Here is a 19,943-nt window from a genome sequence, read left to right on the forward strand (position 1 = left end):
AGATGCCTTTTGCGGTGAATGCCGTTTGGCAAAAGAAGGAAAGTGATAATTCTAAAAATAAATGAAGTGAAATCGATGTATCTCGGCCAACATTTTGATTCACCCTCTCTGTCCCACTGTTTTTTCTTGGCGACACTACGCTCTTAGAAGATGGATTCCTCAATTGGCCCCCAATTGTAACAAGTACGTGTATGTACGTCATAAATTGCCTGTTGTTGCTCTTGACGAGTGCTATAAATAGTGGCGTTAAATAGTTGACGCTTAGAGCTACTGCCACCTTCAACAGTTCTGTTCAGGTCTTCGCCCACCGAAACAATCAGACTACACTACTAGCAAAAAGACAGTGCAGTGGGAATATGCTTATCATAATTATTTTGTTGTATTATGGGGAAATAGCCCTAGCCCGTGAAACAGAGCAGGACAGGACGAAAATATCAAGAAAATGTTATGCCAGCGGTGTTGGGTCACGCGAATAACTTTTAAGATAATTATTTCCAAGGAATCACAAACATTTTATTTGTTATGACGCATGATGATCATGGTAAAAGTTCTCTGAACCCTTCTATCGAGCGCACGCTTTAAGTCTTACCCTAACAATTTGCCAGGTGTATTGTAAGGAAGACTTGGTGTTCACGACGTTAACCTTCCTTCGCTTAATTACATGTTAACAATTTACGACGTCTTCAATGACTCAAACGAAAAATGAAGAAAATAAGAAGCTGTTCCAAAATCGTAACGAGTGTGATACAAGGGGAAGAGGAACTAAAAATTGAAAAGATTTGAGTTCCCTACGAGAAATCGAATCTCATTCCTTTCAATTTCGCAGAGGTTATTATTAACAATGATCAACTACAACAGCATCCAACCCCAAAATCACACAACTTGAACTTCGAATCCTTCATTGTTCAGGGTTATCCTTAAACAAGATGTTGCCGTGCTGAGTTCCATCATCAGGCCCCGTTGTTCAAAGGTAGGATAACGCTATCCACTGGATAAATCGCCATCCGGTGGATAGCGCAGTACGTTTTCTTAACAGTTATCCGCTGGATAGTGATTTATCCTTTGGATAGCGTTATCCACTCTTTGAACAACTGGGCCTAGATCTATAACAAAGGACTTTCTGTTACTCAGTTTTTATTTTCACTTGATAACAAAATAAGTCAAAGAAATTACAATAACTTTCCGAGTCAATCACTGTACCTAACTTGCTACAAAAACTGTCCCTATAGAAAGGGCTTGATGAAAGAAAAATTCCAACTCAGGGAAATTTATAAGACGCAAGGATCTTGACATTATATCAAAACTCTATTCTAAAAACTAAAAACCAAACACCAAAAACTAAAAACTCTTATAAAGATTATGAATATGAAAGTGACCTTCGCAGTAATGAAGTTAATATGAAGTATATATACTTATATATTTTATATGTGATTAACCAAGAACGGAAATTGCAACCTAAAAATGAATAAAATTTTACAGAGAAAATGAAACATTCGTAAGATTCAAATTGAAAAACATCAGCAACACGACCTACTAACGACATAAACTGCTTTGCTCGACAAATAAAGTACATGGTCCTTTGAAATAAATTGTTTGTGAATAAATCTTTTCAGTTAAACTTCCATCTCATCATTCCAGAAATTCGCCTTAGAGATCTAACTCAACAACTCTTCCTTTTTTACTGATAGACAATACTGTTACATGCCGAGACAATCAGGACGTTCAAAAACTGAGACATTTTGCCTTTAAAAGCCAGCTATATCGCTGAAAATACTGAGGAAGTTCCTGTCGATGATGTGGACTTGATTCAAAATACATCATCAATTAACATTTGCTTACGTACATTTGAAAATATCCATAGCTCCTACCTTCAATTTCATTCCAGCGTGACGTCATCCCCAATGAGTACAAAGGGTGCCCAGTACTTCACATCGCTGAACTCTTCAGAATCTTTCATGCTCTTCATAGCTTGGTTAAGAGCTTCACTTGCAAGCTTTCCAGTAACCAGTTCTTCATAGAAATGTTTCATAAACACAAGAGTAGCCTCGTCATCAATAGCCCACAGTGACACGAGAACAGAGCGAGCACCGGCACCCAAAAACGCTCTTGCAATTCCAACAACTCCCTCAGCCTTTATCTCTCCACGACCGCTATGACAACAACTTAACACAACCAGCCTCGCTCGTATCCGAATATCCAACACATCTTTCATTGTTAGAATACAATCCTCTGCCTTAACAAAGGGCTGTGATGAGCAAGTACTTCGTGGCGCTAAGGCAATTTCGCCTGTTTCCATTCGGCCATGTGCAGCAAAGTGTACCAAGGCAAAAGAGGGAAGTCGCCTCAACACTTCATCTTTTTTGGCTTCTTCACCAATAAGAGGATCGGCACCAATGATTCTCCCGATTATCTCAACTTCTTCTCTCGCACATGGCAGTGGATCGAGCTTCCTCCCCTCGAAAAGAACCCCCTCCAAACATGGATCACCCACGAGTAAAGCACTTTTCTTATATTGGAAGTCGTCTGGGTAATCATTTATCAGCTTCAAAGTAGTCAGGGATGGAATCGTTCGAACTCGGAAAGAGTCACACAAATAATTTGACTCGTGATCCATCAATGCAGCAAAAGGGACTGACCACAATGAACTCTCGGGAACAAAGATAATTTCATTGCCATTGATGAGATCACCAATCGGCTCAACGATAACGTCATACAACATCCTCAAGGCAGCTTTCGGTGAGCATTCAGGAGAGAAATAAGCATGACCTGACCTTTTCTTCACCAATTCTTCAGTGCAGGGCTCATCAAGAGAGCGATCTTCACATTTAATTACACCTCTTTTAAACGATCTTGATACTGTGTTCATTAAGCTTCCAATTAAGGTATTGACATCTTTGAACGAGCCATAATTACTTATCTCAGTACTTCTCAATTGAATATCTTGAAAGCTGTTAATAAACCAGTAGAATATCTTGCGTTCCTTATCATCTACAGCCATGAAAACTGTATTTGAAACAGCACAGCTTGCAAGGAGCTCAAGATCAAAATTGCCTGGAATGTGAGGCCGAGGCTGTATTCCTCCCGACCCATACCTAAAACAAATCAGATCATTAAGAGCCTGTGCACGTCCTTGTTCAGCAGATAGAAGCGCATCCAAAATTTGATTTTGTTTTAAATGAAGACGCCACAAACAAGTATATGCATTTCTTTGCATGTCGCGGTAGCTAATCTTCCAATCATCTCTGAACCGCAGATTGGCTCGGATAGCATCAAAAATTAGCACGCAACAACGAGACAAGCTGACAGCTCTTTCTAGATCTCCCAACCCCCAATAAGCATTGCCGAGATTGTAGTAACTCCTTCCCTCTTCAGCCTTGTCTCCCACTTCTTTGGCAATTTTTAGAGAACGTTCATGATACTGTATGGCTGTTTTGAAATCTTCTAGCCTATGATAAGCATTGCCGAGATTGCAGTAACTCCTTCCCTCTCCAGCCGTGTCTCCCACTTCTTGGGCAATTTTTAGATGATGTTTATGATACTGGATGGCTCTTTTGAAATCTCCTTGGCTATGATAAGCATTGCCGAGATTGCAGTAACCCTTTCCCTCTCCAGCCTTGTCTCCCACTTCTTTGGCAATTTCTAGATGACGTTCATGATGCTGAATGGCTTTTTCGAAATCTTCTAGCCTATGATAAGCATTGCCGAGATTGCAGTAACTACTTCCCTCTCCAGCCTTGTCTCCCACTTCTTGGGCAATTTTTAGATGATGTTTATGATACTGGGTGGCTCTTTTGAAATCTCCTAGGCTATGATAAGCATTGCCGAGATTGCAGTAACCCTTTCCCTCTCCAGCCTTGTCTCCCACTTCTTTGACAATTTTTAGATGACGTTCATGATACTGGATAGCTCTTTCGAAGTCTCCTAGGCAATCATAAGCATTGCCAAGATTCCCGTAACTACTTCCCTCTCCAGCCTTGTCTCCCACTTCTTTGGCAATTTTTAGGTCACGTTCATGATACTGGATGGCCCTTTCGAAATCTCCCAGGCTACGATAAGCATTGCCGAGATTGCAGTAACTCTTTCCCTCTCCAGCCTTGTCTCCCAGTTCTTTGGCAATTTTTAGAGAACGTTCATGATACCGGATGGCTGTTTCGAGGTCTCCTAGCCTATCATAGGCATTGCCGAGATTCCCGTAACTCCTTCCCTCACCAGCCTTGTCTCCCACTTCTTTGGCAATTGTTAGATGACATTTATGATACTCGATGGCTCTTTTGAAATCTCCTTGGCTATGATAAGCACTGCCGAGATTCCCGTAACTGCTTCCCTCTCCAGCCTTGTCTCCCACTTCTTTGGAAATTGTTAAATGACGTTCATGATGCTGGATAGCCTTTTCGAAATTTCCTTGGGTACGATAAGCAATGCCAAGATTGCTGTAGCTCTTACCCTCTCCAGCCTTGTCTCCCACTTCTTTGGCAATTTTTAAATGACGTTCATGATACTGGATGGCTCTTTCGAAATCTCCTAGGCTATGATAAGCATTGCCGAGATTGCAGTAACTCTTTCCCTCTTCGGCCTTGGCTCCCAATTCTTTGGCAATTTTTAGATGACGTTCATAATACTGGATGGCTCTTTTGAAATCACCTAGGCTGTAATAAGCATTGCCGAGACTGCAGGAACTCCCCCCCTCTCCAGCTTTGTCCCCCACTTCAATAGAAAAATGCAAAATGTTCGCATAGTGGAGGATCTTTTGGACAGCTGCTTGAGGTAGCTGATCGTTGATTTGTATATCCTAAGGTTTAAAGTTAGAAATATTGAAATTGTTTTACTACCTTTTATCCCCTTGGCTTACTTATCCATAATTACGTTTCTCGATGGCCTATTATATGGGCCAGACTTGCGTGTGGTGCTACTCAATTTATGTAACCAAGCCAGCTGGGTGTGGACAGAGGACATTTCTCCTTACGCCTCTTCTCTAAAGAAATGAAAATTGTTTTGACCAAGGGGTCGTTGTTCGAGGCTTACAAATGATAATATCTTTGAAGTTAGGCAAAAACTTACCTTCAGAGTCTAAGAAAATTGCTTAAATAAATTCATAATGATAAATAGATAATATATATACAATATCAGAGTGAAAAAAATATCTGAACAGCGCTCAGCGAAACACAACTGCACGACCGTCTTAGATTTTAAACATACTCTAGGTATCACAAACATAACAACTGCCTTCTTATATATATATATATCTGCAGAAAAATTGAGCTGGTCTGTCCTACATGGAATCACGCTAATCGAGGCTCCCTCTCCGCGTTAACTCTTGGTTTTCGATTAATTTTAAAGTCGTAAACGTTCTCTTACCTCGATTTTCGCTTTGGTGTTGTCACGGTTAGTGTTAATTTCCTGATTAATTCTCGTTTCATCTATGCCAGTTAGTTGTTTATAACACTCGGTCCACAAATCAAGTAACTTCTTATTGTTATTGTTAATCTTCAAAGCGTCAAGTCAAAGAATTTGCCTTCTAAAGAGTTTTAGGTCAGTTCTGTTTACACTATAATTTCAAACTCGGTCCACGCCAGCATTCAATCCGGTGCGATGAAAATTGGCCACAAGAGCTAAAAGTAATACAAATACATCTATAACTACCTCTACTGCTTCTTTTATCAGTAGTGGTGAGGAGGAAAGAAGCAGAAATAGCAGCAGCAGCAGCCATCGTCATCATCACTTCCAGCACCACTGCTAGCGCAAGAAGCACTGCAAGCATACGTGAACGCCATTAGTACTTCAACCGCCGGTGCACTGCAAGTGTGTGGAGTCAGCTGCATATTTACACGTATTCAATGTAAGCCCAATTAGACAAATCCTTAAAAAAAACTCTCCCTGTACATCAACATCCTTTATTTTACTTAGGCAACATATTAAAGCGACGAACTAGAGTTTATAACCCGAATGTATTTTTGCCCAAAGTGGAATAGGAGGTTAGACAAAAATTGTGCACTTAATTCTCATGGTCTAGATTAGTTGTGTTAACGAATATATAAGCTTACATGTAAATGTGCACCTGACTCCACATACTTGGGGTGACTGGAGCTGGCAATGACACGGCCAATGGCGCAAGCAGACGGTTTTAACTCCAGTGATAGGACATGAGAGGAAAGGAATTACAGAGCTTTGTTTTTAGGCATGGGGTTTGATAGAAATTTGGATTTGTTTGATACCTATTAAGTGTTATGGTAAAAGGTGATATAATTACGGGCATCATTCAGGTAAACGTTTGAACCCAGTAATGTTTAAGATGATTTCTGATGTTATTGGCCATTTACATGACAAGTCGCCCGGTTTCTTGAATTCGTATATTTATCAGGGTCAACAAGATATGGGAACTGCCTACTTTTCGCTTTTTGACATGAGTAATTAAATGAGAGAAATCTCCAAAGCACTATTGGCTTTTTCTATATTCGTCAAAGGATACTGCCAATCCTTTCTGACACCAAGTTATAGCTTCTTGATACATGTGTTGCTGTACAAATGCACTGGCCCCTAAAAGAAATTGAAAAAAATTGTATCAAGGAAGATCATTTTTCCCACTGCAGATACTAAAACACCTCAATTTGTACTTCTATTTTAATCTCACAAATATTAACTTTAGTGATGTCTCGCAATGTGCGCAATCAAAGTAAATTTACTAGAATCGAGTGAGAATTGTACATGGGCGCGCGTAGATATGGAATTTCTCTTCGAGTGGTCAACGCGATAGCTCACGAGTGAGAACAAGGGAAGAGTGAGATATCGGGTTGAACAGTCGAAGAGAAGTTCCATTTCTGCAAGTAACCATGTATTGTTTTGTTTGTTATATAGACATAATAGTCTTAATTGACAAGAAAAGTCGACTTAATCAACGAATAAAAAAAGGATCCTCGATCCTGGAAGAAAAGTCGTAAAGTGCGTGGGCGATAAGGCTTATCGTAATTTTACACGTGTGCTGTTAAAACATTTCTTAGGCCTGGAAATCCTTGTAAAACATCGCAGTTTATGTAATAAATGTGACGATATAGTAGCTGTTTTATGAAACTATCAGAACTTACAACTTAATCTAGAACACTCTGAGAGTAGGAGGATTACTTTTCAAAATGAGAAATTTTGAATTTTCATTGTGCTTTTGGTAGAGGGTCTGTCAAAAGCAAAGTCGAAATTAAGCTAATACAACTAGACTGTGGAACGATTAAGAAGATCAGACAATGTGGAACCCCAGCACAAGCTTTACTCCTGAATGGTCAATTGGTCAGAAGTCCAACCTTTTGGTCATCCTCGGAGACAGTTCTTGCATGTCTCAGGAAATGTCTAGAACTTACCGATTTCTATTGCTTCAATGAAAGTTGGTGCCAATTGAGCAGACAATGTAGCATCATCCAAAGCTTCTTGAAAATTTCCTAACAAAACAATTTCATATGAGTACGGAAGTACAAAGTACAAATTCTCAACTTTCAGAATTGGAGTCTATTTTAAACGTAGCAGCTAATAATGTTTTCTCACTGCTGGGTAAGTAGCCAAATTAGCGAAAAGGTCTTTCAGTCTTTCAGTCTGTCTATTTTCGACCTGATTTTCATATATCTGATTGGCTAGTTTTAGGTTCACAATTTTTAGTGTCAGATTTTATCCCATTTTTCAAATAGCCAGCTGACGAATAGAAAATCGGCCAGAACGAGTGATGTTGGTGACGGGGCCGTGCATTGAGCCTGTCCCAGTCATGCCAGCGCTACCTTCCCATATTACCTTGAGGTTGTTGCAAACGCGGCAAAAGTTTACCTTCACGCACACCATTCGAACTGTAAATGATTAATTATAATCATTTCCTATCAAAATGGATACAAAACTGGAACAATTGATTAATTTTTACCCAGAAGGAGCTGAGCCGCTGCTCTGTTGCTATAGAGTTTGGCGTTTAGTTTGACATCTTTGCAGTTCACTTGCAGTCCCTCCGAGTAAAAGTGTACTGCATTGTTGGTTTCTCCTTTGCTGTACTCGTTGTCACCTTCTTTCAAGTACACCTCCGTCATCGCTAACAAAAAAGCAGAAAACATCAATGATATAGAACATAACTCAATAGGGATGCACAAAATAGCAGCCAGACATATGCAGATGGATTAAATATCCAGGAGAGCAGCAGTTTGAACTGGCTGTCAAATATTGAAGTAATTTTGTTGACATGCAAAATTTGTCTGCATTTTTCCTGTTACATGATCACTAAGCGGTACAGGTCCCTTTGTGTGCCTCTCTTAAAAGGATTGCGTAACCCTTATTGATTTGATAACCATACCTTATTGAATAGGTTGTGTTTATTTTAACTGTTATTCTTACCTTTTAAGGTTGCATCGTCAAATTGCGATGTACTATCTGACGGTAAAACGGCCGGAACGTCTATAACGACAGAAAAATAATCAGACAAGTATATAGGGGACAAGGATCTTTCTGATCTCTCTGTTGGCCTCCAAGCATTGTGGCGTGATAGGTCAGCCACTGAACAGTTTAAAACCTAAATTGTACCATACCAGCTCCAGTAAAGTAAAAAATCAAATATACGTTGGAACAACATAGACAAACACTGATAAGGTAATTCAAAACAACGTGAATCGAGGTATTTGGAGAAATAGTCAAACTCCACCTCCAGCGTTTGATGTAACTTTTCCATCGAAGCTAAAATTAAGATGTAGAAGCGGCGAAAGAAGATTTTGAAGAAGTACGCCGTCTAAAGAAGATTCCCAACCGCACGCCACGGCACTGACATGTCGTTTTATTAAACACTGATTGACGAGTTCAACGGACAGATGTATATTGGTCTTATCGACAAAATCAGCAAAAACGTCAGGTGCTGGACTCTAATCGAGGCGGGAGTGAGAGGAACAACGATAGAGAAATGAAGGCGAACAGTAGAAATGTAGATGAAGAGGAATTGTTTTACCTGGAGAGAGGTACTGGGGACAAAGCGAAGAAAAGATCGCTCTGGTGGTCCTTTTTCATAACGTTAGGCATTCGAAGGCACGAAAAGGACAACAGTCTTTCTAAGTTGTTTTTGTTTTGTTTTTATGTTCCTTACGAGATCACATTTAATATTCCATACAGTCTGAGAAATACGCTATCCTAAAGGTTGTGTTAGGTCAAGCAGTCGATAACTTCATACTCCCAAATTTTTCTCTCAGTATCAGAATTTAGGCGTAGATTTCTTTTTAACTCAAGAATTGGGTAAGACATGAGTCACACCATAAATTCATACTGTTACTATGCCCTGTAAGACCACTTTACTCACCTGCCCGAATATCATCAACTAAATTCACTTTTAAGTCACCAGATCTGACCTGACGGTCCTCTGAAGCTGGAAAACACAACATCACGTTTATGGTGAAACCATATCCTTAAAAAACAAGACCTTTCACGAATATTTCCCGAGTGATTTTACTTTTCTTAATCATCATGTTTGAGAAAAGCTGTCAAACGATGTGTTTTGTCAATCAAGCCCCAAACTGGAAATATTGACCGTGTGACTTTTTCCAAAACAGAAAGTTAATTGTAATTAAGCTGTTTTCTTTCTTACCCTCTGTAGATTTCCCATCATCAACGCTGACCTTACCACCTTCCGCCATCACTGCAAAAGAACCAAATACTCTAAAACTTCATGATATCAATTTGGGCTCAATCTCACCGGCTTTGGTTGTATTAAGTTGAAATCGAAAAGGAAAGGCTTTCAACATTTATACCTGCCTAAATTTGCAGAGCATACCTCAGTCCACAACCAAGCCTTAGCCATATAATTCCTGACTAATTTAAGTATTAGCCCTTTTAGCCCAAAATTCAACATAATCAGTACTTCGTTCACTCGTCATTAGTTGATGTTTCGAAATAATTTTTCTGATAATGATATAAATGGGCGAAAACAATCAAGACAGCTGAATATTCCACAATTGTTTCTTGAAGAAAGTTCAAGGCTTTGATGGAAAATGAAATTCACAGAGGGTAAGAAATCGAGGGGTTCATTCGGAGAATTAGGGCTACTATCGCAGGGTTGGTAACATTGATTTTGAGCCACAACCAACCTGTGTTATTCAGAGTAAACAGAACGAACTTGGCGCCCAAGCGTTAGATAAGTCACATAGCCTGAAGCCCGAATATAATTAGAGTGCAAAAGAATATGTACTGCAAAAAACTGCTGACGAAACCTTGAGCCAACTTAACACATGTTACTGGAATCACTTAGAGATAAATGCGTGGACAGCTCTATTTGTCAGAACGGTTAAGATCATCTGAGTTCGAAGGTAATAAACACCTCTGCTACAGTCAGATCGTCGCCCTCTATTAAACCATGTGTTCATCAAATGTGCTCTTATAACAACCTAACAGAAGGGAATATGTGTCCACCTCCCTTAAAAAGATCCAGTTTCAAGCACTTCTATGGTGGGTCTTCTTAAACACTCCGGAAGTTCTTCAAACATCTCAAGCGCAACAGGGAAATTTCCCCGAAAGTGGTAATGAGGGGGTTCCCCTCCATTAGAAACTGAAACCGGAACTCATGACGTCCGCATTCCTTCCCAAAAATCGAATTAGGTTTATCATCCAGATATTTCCAACTAGCTTGGAGTTTTTCTGCGATATTGGCAAGAAAAACTTCGCTGACAGGCAATGATCGACTATGTATGTATTAATTCTACCCAAATCAAGAATCTATCGGTCAGTTTTGGTGAACAACAAATATACCATTAGCATTTAGAATTGTTTATTCTTCTCTTAGATCCACGGTAATCCGTGAAATATCCGCGGACGATTTTTCCAACGATTTACGCTGGTGAAGGTGCAATGAACATATGGTTTGATGTGTTAGGATTGATGACAAGAGTTGTAACTAAATTTGTTATTCATCTGCAGTTTTCCCTCCTCTAAAGTCGATTGCGATTAAAGTGACCCTCCTGACCGGGATACAGTTATGAATGCGATCAATATCCAAGACTCTTCGCTGAATAACTGATATTCTGTATAAACGTACACTGCTAAACAAAATTATAGGCCGCCCCAACATTGAAAGCCGACAGAATTACACTGTTTTTGGTGGTCTTCACTGAAAGAGGGATTTTGCCTAACGAGGTAATATTGCATCTGTAACTGCAATTACGTGTATGTCGCTGAGATCTCGGGAGGGCGAGTTTAATCACATACACTTGTCTTACCACAGCCAAAATCTTATCCCGGAGTTCCTGACTTCTTTTTTAGTTACTACACGCAGGATTCTGGAAACATCTAACTGCAACCATGGACTTGCCCAAAGGCACCTTCGTTTGTGTCGCCGAGCTATCAGGACAGCGAAATGATTTAATCACATCTACAACAACCAAAATCTTACCTCTGTGTTTCCGACTTTCTTTTCAAGTTTTCTTAACAGCCTTAACAAAGAGTCAAAGAGAAAAGCTGATATAATAAACCCACAGCAACAGTTCAGTTTGCAAGACTATGCAAATATCCAACTAGAACTCGCGCAGACGGATAATTGTTGCGAAAATGTTCCGCCTAACTGGATGTGTTAATAAGCTTACCCCATTTTACGTCAAATAAAGTCATTGTGAAAAGAGGTTTAAGTCTTTCTGCATGGGTGGTTTTATTCATGTTTGGTTCACGAGAAGTATTTGACAATGGTAGTTTCACATACAGACACTTACAGGAGGGCGTTGGTTTATGATTGACAGTAACTGATTGATGCTGCCCTCGTTTATCTCCCCTATCGAAAAGACTGAAAAAAGCTGTTTGTAATTCCCAAACAAATGAGAAAAGTTATTTAAAGCTAAATTGTACGATATAAAGTGGCAGACTGTAACGGTTTAACAGTTTAATAAAGGAAGTTGAATGCCGGAAAGTGTTGGGTTCCCCTAATTTTCAAAATCGAGAACAGGGGTGGAATTCGCCAATTCCTCACTTCTCTATCACCTACTAAGGGGAGTATCTCAATAAAAGCAAAAGTAGAGAACAGACACAGCGGAAATCATGAGTTAAAATATCATTGGCTGTCTTTTCGTGTAAAGTTTAAATAGGTCATGAGTTTATAACTTCGCCTGAAACGAGGACTAGTGCGGAAATCTTGACGTCACTTTTATGTATTGTTATAATCTTTATTCGCTTTTGAGACCTGTCAATAATTTATCACTAAGGGTGGAGGGAAGGGGGGAACTGGAGGATTGTTTTGGTGGGGGGACGAAAGGGGATCAGTCGTCTGTAACAGAGTATAAAGGGAGGACTGTACAAAACTGAATGCAAATGAGGGGGGGTCACCAGAATACTTCAGAGCTGGGGGCGGGGTCAGGTAGGTTTTACCGTGACACAACCAAAATCCTCCCCCCCCCCCCTCGTCACCCAGGGCGATAAATTAGGACTAGTCCCTTAATTGAAATTTTGACATGCGTGTTTTCTAGATATTAAAAACTACACATCAATAGAAAGATCTGTTTTGTGTCTCTTCTTTAATACTAAGTGACTGTTGCATAACATAACCAAAGCTGCTAGACACACAGTGCCACCAAAGTGTCTCATCTCACAGGTTACCCAAGCTCAAATTACAGGTATATCCTGCTTCATTATTATTTAATACACAGCACATTCTATTCGCAACGAAAACAGCACTATTAAAAAAAAGTGGCACGACCTCTGTTCGGTGGAGTGTCCTTGCACTTGTTAGGAGTCTCCAATTGATCCGCTTTCTCATTTGAGGGTCTGTGAGCGAGAGAACTTGTAAATCGAGTTAAAATAACAACTTTGGGTCACTTCAGATCTAGATACGCGATGTCCACGTGAAGTAAATATCCCAGGGAAAGTCATGTTTCAGATAACAAATGATCGCTGAACGTTGAAATCGAAAGAGAATTATGTTTCAGAGTAAACGTGAATTTTTAAAGATTGATTCCTAGAATACTTGATAGGAGTCATTGAAAACTTTTACAACGATGAATGTGTGTAAGAAATAAATTTTAAACATGAATGCCAAAGAAATTATATTCCAGGAAAATTCAAGTTACAGCTTCACTAGGGAAGCTTTTTTTGTCACGTTTGTTAACTTTCTACTTGATCTGGTTATTCTTCTTAGAAACTCTCATACGCTGGTATATTAGGGACCAATCTTTCCCCAGGGGTAATCATTGGATGGGATGTTTAAAACGGATTGAAGCTGGAACTATTTAGACGAAAGAGGCTCGACAGAGGAACACTACCTGCTATGGATGAAAGGAGAGGTCTCAAGGCTCTCATTTTAGCTTGCCACATAATGCGTGACAAGCCAAGATATAGTTGCGTGACGAGCCCAACAACAGCTGCGAGACAAAATTAACGATTACCCAGTCGCATGAACAAACATGGCGCCTCTGAAGGACTCCAACTTTCGCCGTTATCAAATAATTCGATGGATGGTTTATATCTCACTATTTTTAGGTTACTCCTCCTATTATTTCTCCAGAAAGTCTTACACCTTCGCCATACCGGCCTTAATACAAGACCTTAACCTAAAAAAGAATGAACTCGGTGCAATAACGAGTGGTTTCGCAGCGATGTACGGTGTTGGAAAATTTACGGGCGGCTTATTATCAGATACTCTGAGTCCTAGAACGATGTTTACGGCAGGAATGTTATTAACTGGGATGATAAACATTCTTATTGGATTCACTGGGAACGTCTGGCTTTTGACTTTTCTCTGGAGCATGAATGGTCTGGCTCAAGGTTGTGGTTGGCCGCCGTGTACTAAATTACTCAGAGAGTGGTTCTCTCCTTATGAGGTGGGTAATCACGGAAACTTGTGAATCGAAATTTTGAATAGGTAATCGGCAAAATCTTTCTTTCCTTTTTGTATTTAAAGACAGCAGCTTCAACAAAAAGTTATATCTCATCACAGCAAACAGAACTGAACATGAAATATTTTTTTATTTCAACTGAAACACTAGTTTATCACGTGCAACAAATGCCTAGCGACCGTAGTCGAGTTTTTGGCTTAATTATATTTTAAAATAGACTTATATTACTTTGACCAAAATATTAAATGAGTTGGGAGGAGGAAATTCGCAGTATCGATATCGATAATAATTAAAAATCAGTGTCAATAAAATAAGTATCAAGTAGTGGCATACAGGTGTAGGTACATCCTTAAATATTGTTACCAGTTCCGTTCCAAAACAAGCTCACCTAAAAACTTCTTCCTACAAATTTTAAACATTGTTTTTAGAGGTTGAGCTCTTAGCTGCCTTAAACTATAATCAAAATTTATGAATAGGAGAAAGATGAGGTAGTTGATCTATTGCTACAGACCTTAACTCTATGAATACATCATAGCCTGGATAAACATTTCGTCTTTTCAATAAAAAATTACATAGAGAGGGATTTCTATCATGAATAAAAGTCGAGAGCGAATAATCTTATAGTTTATGTTTATCTACTGATCAATCATAATACTAACATAAAGGGCTCATGTTTATGTCAGTTATTTTGTGTATCACAGAATAGGTGCTGTAACAAGTAGTGTAACCAATGAAATTACAGCATTTGTGATAGAATACTGATTCCACTTACATCCTGTACCTATTTGGCTAATGCAGTTGAAACTCTATATTTATCTGTGAATGTCTATTAGCTAAGGTGTGTGCATGGCTCCTCTATTCTAGTTGGGTACCCTGTGGAGTCTTCTTACAGCTGGCTGTAACCTAGCAACGAGCATTTCTCCGGTGTTAACAGCATTTCTTACTTCAAACTTTGGTTGGTCAGCAGCATTCATTACTCCTGGAGTCAGTACTGCCGCAATGTCTGTTTTAGCTTACTACCTTATTTGTGATTCTCCATCAGAAATAGGACTGGAGGAATTTACCCAAAGAACTACTATGAAATCAAGAACTGAAAACAAAACAGTAGAGAACAAGAAGGACTACATTATTACAATGCTTCACAGTCCATTTTTGTGGGTTTTAAGTGCAGGATATCTACTGACTTTGTTTGTGAAGACTGGAGTTGGTGAATGGACACAACTATTTTTGATACAGACAATTGGAAGAACACAATATGATAGTGAGTATAAACTGTTCTACATGTTTTGGATTGAATCACCTATTTTTTAAATAACTCTTTAACCTCCAAGAATGACTAATTTCTCCTTACAGTATAACCTTGAATCAAATGAAAAGGTCATAAGAATAATGGAAATGATCTCCAATTTGGGAAGCTGTTGATTGTCAACTGAATTCTCAAGCTCCTTGTTATTTCCAGGTGAAATGTAAAGAGAACAACAGGCAATGAATTTCACTGTGTGTCACCTGAAAAGGAGAACACTGTCACATAACATTATTTGTTTTCACACTTTGATTTTTAATGTTTGTGTTTTCTTATCCCCAGGTAGTGTTGCTATGAGTTTTTTAGAGATAGGTGGACTCTTTGGTAGCATAACATCTGGTTATATAACAGACAAGTTGGTGCTTAAGGTTGGACATTAGCTCTCACTAATTGATCTTTGTCCCACAGCCTTATTGATGTACTGCAAAATAAGGAAACTGTTTTTTCTGTTGGGCCTGGTCAAACACTTGAATTAAATTTTGGCACAGACTGTTGGTTATTCACGTAACTGAGAAAAACAACAACAAAAAAACAGGTGATTTTGGTAAAAAAACTTTTCAAGAACGTACTTGTAAGTCAGAGTTATTCTTCTTTTTATTGGAGAAGTTAAATTTCATCTGTCAAAAAAATTCATGGAACCAAATTATGTCCAAGGGCTGTGTGCATCAATTGGTCTTCTGAAGTGTTCTGCAGGTGAAAATATGAATTTAAAAAAAAAAAGAAAATAATGAATCATGTTTTGTATCATGATTATTTTTCCAAGTTTAACTTTGATGTAGGCCTTCTGGCAATGCATGGAAAAACTGGAAACATATGGATCTGGGGTAATATGGTGTTTACTACACCTACAGTCATTAACATTAGCACAATATGCTGAATGTCTAAAACATGTTGAAATAGGGTTCAAAAGTGAGCTCTCTGTTAGAAAATGTAATCTGAAGATACTTTAGTTAATGTTTTTTTTCCTCACTCATGTCCAGTTCAATATGCTTTTCATTACAGGTTAAGCATGCAAGCTAATTTTAAGTGTAAGACAATTTATGCAGCTTGTTTAAACTAAGAGATATTTTAATTTATCACTTAATGTTAAGTTTTTCTAATCAGTTCACCACTTGATAATTATGTTATGTGTCTGTTTGTAACAGTATGGAACCTCCACACTCTCCAGTCCAAGAGTCCCTCCTATGATTGGCTTTGCATTTTTACAGTTAGCCTGTGTGTATCTCTTACACACAGCAGTGACATCATCCACTTCACTGGTATGGAGGCATATTATGATACCTGCTGCAACTGTTGATGCTTATATTTCACTCTTAATCCTTTCAATCCTTGCATTGACTGAGAAGTAATTTCTCCCAACGGTATTGATACAATATCAAGCAGGAAGTTTATGAGAATAAAGAAAAATAGCAACTGCAGCAGTATATTTAGCAACTGAGACAATATGATTTAACAATGAATTTGCATATAACCAATGTGAGGAGAAATGCACCAAGGAGAACTACCAGCAAGATCTTTAGTAGTACACTGCAGAGTGAAAGGGTTTTAAGTAAACAGAAGTTGCTAATATTTATGATTCCATCATTATGACAATGTATTAGCAGTTGATACGGATTGTAGATGCAACCTTGATAAATTTTGCTTATAACAAAATTGTTGATAATTATATTATAGATGGACTCTTCATGCTCTCAAAAACTCCAGTGAGTTTTCATGATGTCTTTTAACTTACCTTCTATAGTCTCCATTTAGTAAAGTGTGTGAGAGTGTTGGTACTTCTGCTATTTAAACTGCCATTCCATTCAAATTTAAATTAATATTTAAGAATGTCTCTAGGTATTTTAAACAGAAAGAGGCAACTTATCAGGTAAAACACATTGTCTTGATCTAGCACCAAATTCTTGTAACTTAATTTACAAGGAAAAAAATGTGTAGCAGCTAAATGGAAGAATTAACCATCAGATCTTGGAAGTTTAAGGCAAAGTCATGAATTATCAGCACTCACTTAATTTGCTCTCATTCTGTTGCAGTGGTTTATTTCAACACTGATATTTGGCATAGGCTTCTCATTATACACAGCAATAAATCTGTATGGAGTGCTGGCCATGGAGAACAGTCCACCAGGACTCAGTGGAACATCTCATGCAATTGTTGCTTTAGCTGCAAACGGTGAGCAATGGCGTTGTTACTCCAAGTCTTGTGCATGGGTAGTTTGCAAGATTCATGTTTAAACAGTATTTTTTAACTTAATATTTTAACCCTTTGCCCCCTAAGAGTGATTAGCATCTAACTTCTCCTTACAATATCACCCTTGAATCAAACATAAAGGTCATGAGAATAAAGGAAATGGTAACCAACTAACAAAAAAAGCTCTTGGTTCCTAACCCTGTAACTCCCATGGGTGACCAAAACAGAATTTCTCCTTACAATATCAAAACAATGTCAAGCAAACAAGAGAGGAGAATAAAGATAAATATCAATTACTAGGGGATTACTTATTGATTGAGCACCAAACTATCATGCTAACACTAAAAACATTGTATAATGGACAGTAATGAGAATTGCTAAGAAATGCAGTCTTGATAGTGAAACAGTTAAATAAATTCCTTGCCAGCACCCTTGGTGAGTAAAGGATTAATGTGCAAGCTTAATATGCAAACTCACCAACTGTTACTCATCTTCTGTGTTTCCCAAGTTTCTGGTGTGAAACATTACTGCTCTTACCCATGCTAAAAAGTTTCTCATGCCTGCCTTGTGAGTCCACATTACTAGCTAAAACCAAATACCACAATCGTGTCCTTCTACATGTACTGAATCAAAAGCCACCTGCCAAAAGAGCAAGGAACTCTATCCCACTGTCAGCAAATAAAAAAAACCATTTTCCCCTTTTTTTTCCCCCTATTCATGAGTGGAATTACATAAGATTGCCAAAACTCAAATTCAAAGTTTGTGCTTTAAAATTCTTCTTACATTTTTCATTTTTTTAACTAGTGGGAGCAACACTGGCAGGAATTCCTCTAACAACAATCAGTAAGGTGTACGACTGGGGAGGTGTCTTTGTTTGTCTTGAGCTGGCATCTTTGTTCTGTGGCTGTTTGCTGATTGGAGCACGTAATGTCAACAGGCATATGATTGAACCTTCAAAGCTCCAGTAAAAGCTTTAAGGGGCATCTCCTGAATATTGTTATCTACCTGAATAATTTCCTACTGCTGTATGGCTAATTATTTTTGTGAGACTTATCTTGTGATTAGCAATTTACTGTATGGAACCTCCACACTCTCCAGTCCTAGAGTTCCTCCTATGATTGGCTTTGCATTCTTACAGTTAGCCTGTGTGTATCTCTTACACACAGCAGTGACATAATCTACTTCACTGGTATGGATGCATTCCTTGACCTATTCCAGGCATTCTTGCAGTACACAGAGCATGATAGCCACTCAGAAGGGAAATAGCTGGAGACTCAATCAGGGTGGGGTTTATGGGTGCTTAAGGTTACTTCGCACCTTCATGGGTGTCCTTCGGGAAAAAATTCATAAGCATGCTAGTTTAAGATTATTATACCAAGGTGTGTACCTGTTTGTCCTTTCAAACACTTCTGTAAAATTGATTTAACTTGACTTTTATCAGTTAATGGAAATTTCCTAAGTTGACCAAAAAAATGTTTTGCTCAGTTAAGTTAACCTTAAATGTTCCCTGTCAGTCAAATATGGCAAGTTATGTGTTCAAGAATATATTAAAATATATTTTTAAAAGGAGTAAGAAAAATTCACTAGTATTAAGAAGAAAGTAATTTTAAGGTTAAAATTTTCACTCAAGTTATTTCATAAGTTGTATAAAATTATTTTACCAAGATATTTATTATAATAAACAATTATTCATTAATATGAATGAATATTGGTGGATACATACTACACCACAAAGTGGTGAGATAAATATCCACTTTCACCAACGCAGAGGTGAATAATGGTTTTAGACTAAGTATATATCACACATATACCAAAGATTAGTTTATTTCACTAGCATACTAAAAAATGGTCAGAAATTTAACTCTTGATGTGCAATTTTGTCTCATTGGCTACTCAGAGGTGTGTAGTAATTGCTGTTAACTTCCAAACTAGCCAATTAGCAGTTAAGAAAACCACTTTTTACTAACAGTTATTGAATTTAATGTTTTCCCATCCAACAATGTATATTATAATAATGTGCTTGTGCAAATGTCAAATTAAAAACTGTTACAACTTAATGCAAAATTTCATTGATACAATATACCAAGCATTTCCCAAGTACTGTGAAAGCCTGAAAGTCACCTTTTCCTTTGTCCCCATAATTTAACTTAACTCTTCAACTCCCAAGATCTGATTATCAATTCTCCTCTATAGCTGCAACACATTTCATAGTAAATTAGCTGAGAGAATTTGGTGCTAGATCAAGGTACATCTAAATGTACCTGATAAGTTTGATTTTTCTCATTACCTGTTTATTGGATAATGAATGGATATAATAGGGAGAAATTTGGTGTTAATCATTTCTAGGAGTCAAAGGGTTAAGGTTACACAAGAGCTGACTGAGAAAAAAAGTAATAAAAAATAAAAACCAAATGCTCAGTGGCACATTCCTCATGTTGTTCTGGAATAGTAAGTGTGTCTCTCAATTTTTGCTCTGACAAAGGGCTGGCTAGCACTTGAAACATCTTCTTTAGAAACTCTTCATGGTGGCCAATTTACAACTTCACCTTAGCTGAGAAAACCAAATTATTCTGTAATACCCCTCAGCAATGTAGCACCACAATTTCTTTTAGAACTTCTTCCTGTCATTCATTTGTTTTAAACATAAT

General features: G+C 38.2%; 2 protein-coding genes across 9 annotated transcripts in view; one reads left to right on the forward strand and one right to left on the reverse strand.

Moving 5' to 3' along the window:
- Nucleotides 1-1,117: 1,117 nt before the first annotated feature.
- Nucleotides 1,118-19,943, reverse strand: part of LOC113664996 (uncharacterized) — a 50,783-nt gene continuing 31,957 nt past the window's right edge. For 2 of the 8 annotated variants that reach the window (XM_089201997.1, XM_089201996.1), the window contains exons 3-10: nucleotides 9,584-9,634; nucleotides 9,299-9,364; nucleotides 8,353-8,412; nucleotides 7,892-8,053; nucleotides 7,347-7,424; nucleotides 6,467-6,534; nucleotides 5,356-5,484; nucleotides 1,118-4,789 (exon numbers count right to left, since the gene is read on the reverse strand). In XM_089201997.1, coding sequence (XP_089058123.1) covers nucleotides 1,877-4,789; nucleotides 5,356-5,484; nucleotides 6,467-6,534; nucleotides 7,347-7,424; nucleotides 7,892-8,053; nucleotides 8,353-8,412; nucleotides 9,299-9,364; nucleotides 9,584-9,632 — 3,525 coding nt within the window. In that variant the 5' untranslated portion in view covers nucleotides 9,633-9,634 and the 3' untranslated portion in view covers nucleotides 1,118-1,876. Of the gene's footprint in view, nucleotides 4,790-5,355; nucleotides 5,485-6,466; nucleotides 6,535-7,346; nucleotides 7,425-7,891; nucleotides 8,054-8,352; nucleotides 8,413-9,298; nucleotides 9,365-9,583; nucleotides 9,635-10,082; nucleotides 10,217-11,207; nucleotides 11,226-11,380; nucleotides 11,618-19,943 lie in introns of those variants that run through there. The other 6 variants (XM_089201995.1, XM_089201999.1, XM_089201998.1 and 3 more) reach the window with 6 other exon arrangements.
- On the forward strand, nucleotides 13,346-19,352 carry LOC149048680 (glucose-6-phosphate exchanger SLC37A4-like). The gene is made up of 6 exons (XM_089202005.1): nucleotides 13,346-13,790; nucleotides 14,670-15,066; nucleotides 15,391-15,476; nucleotides 16,254-16,367; nucleotides 17,139-17,277; nucleotides 18,100-19,352. Exons 1-6 carry the CDS (start codon nucleotides 13,374-13,376, stop codon nucleotides 18,261-18,263), a joined length of 1,317 nt encoding a protein of 438 aa, XP_089058131.1. The 5' UTR covers nucleotides 13,346-13,373; the 3' UTR covers nucleotides 18,264-19,352.

This window comes from Pocillopora damicornis, chromosome 3 (assembly GCF_964200805.1).
Source record: "Pocillopora damicornis chromosome 3, jaPocDami1.2, whole genome shotgun sequence".
Taxonomy (NCBI): Eukaryota; Metazoa; Cnidaria; class Anthozoa; order Scleractinia; family Pocilloporidae; genus Pocillopora; species Pocillopora damicornis.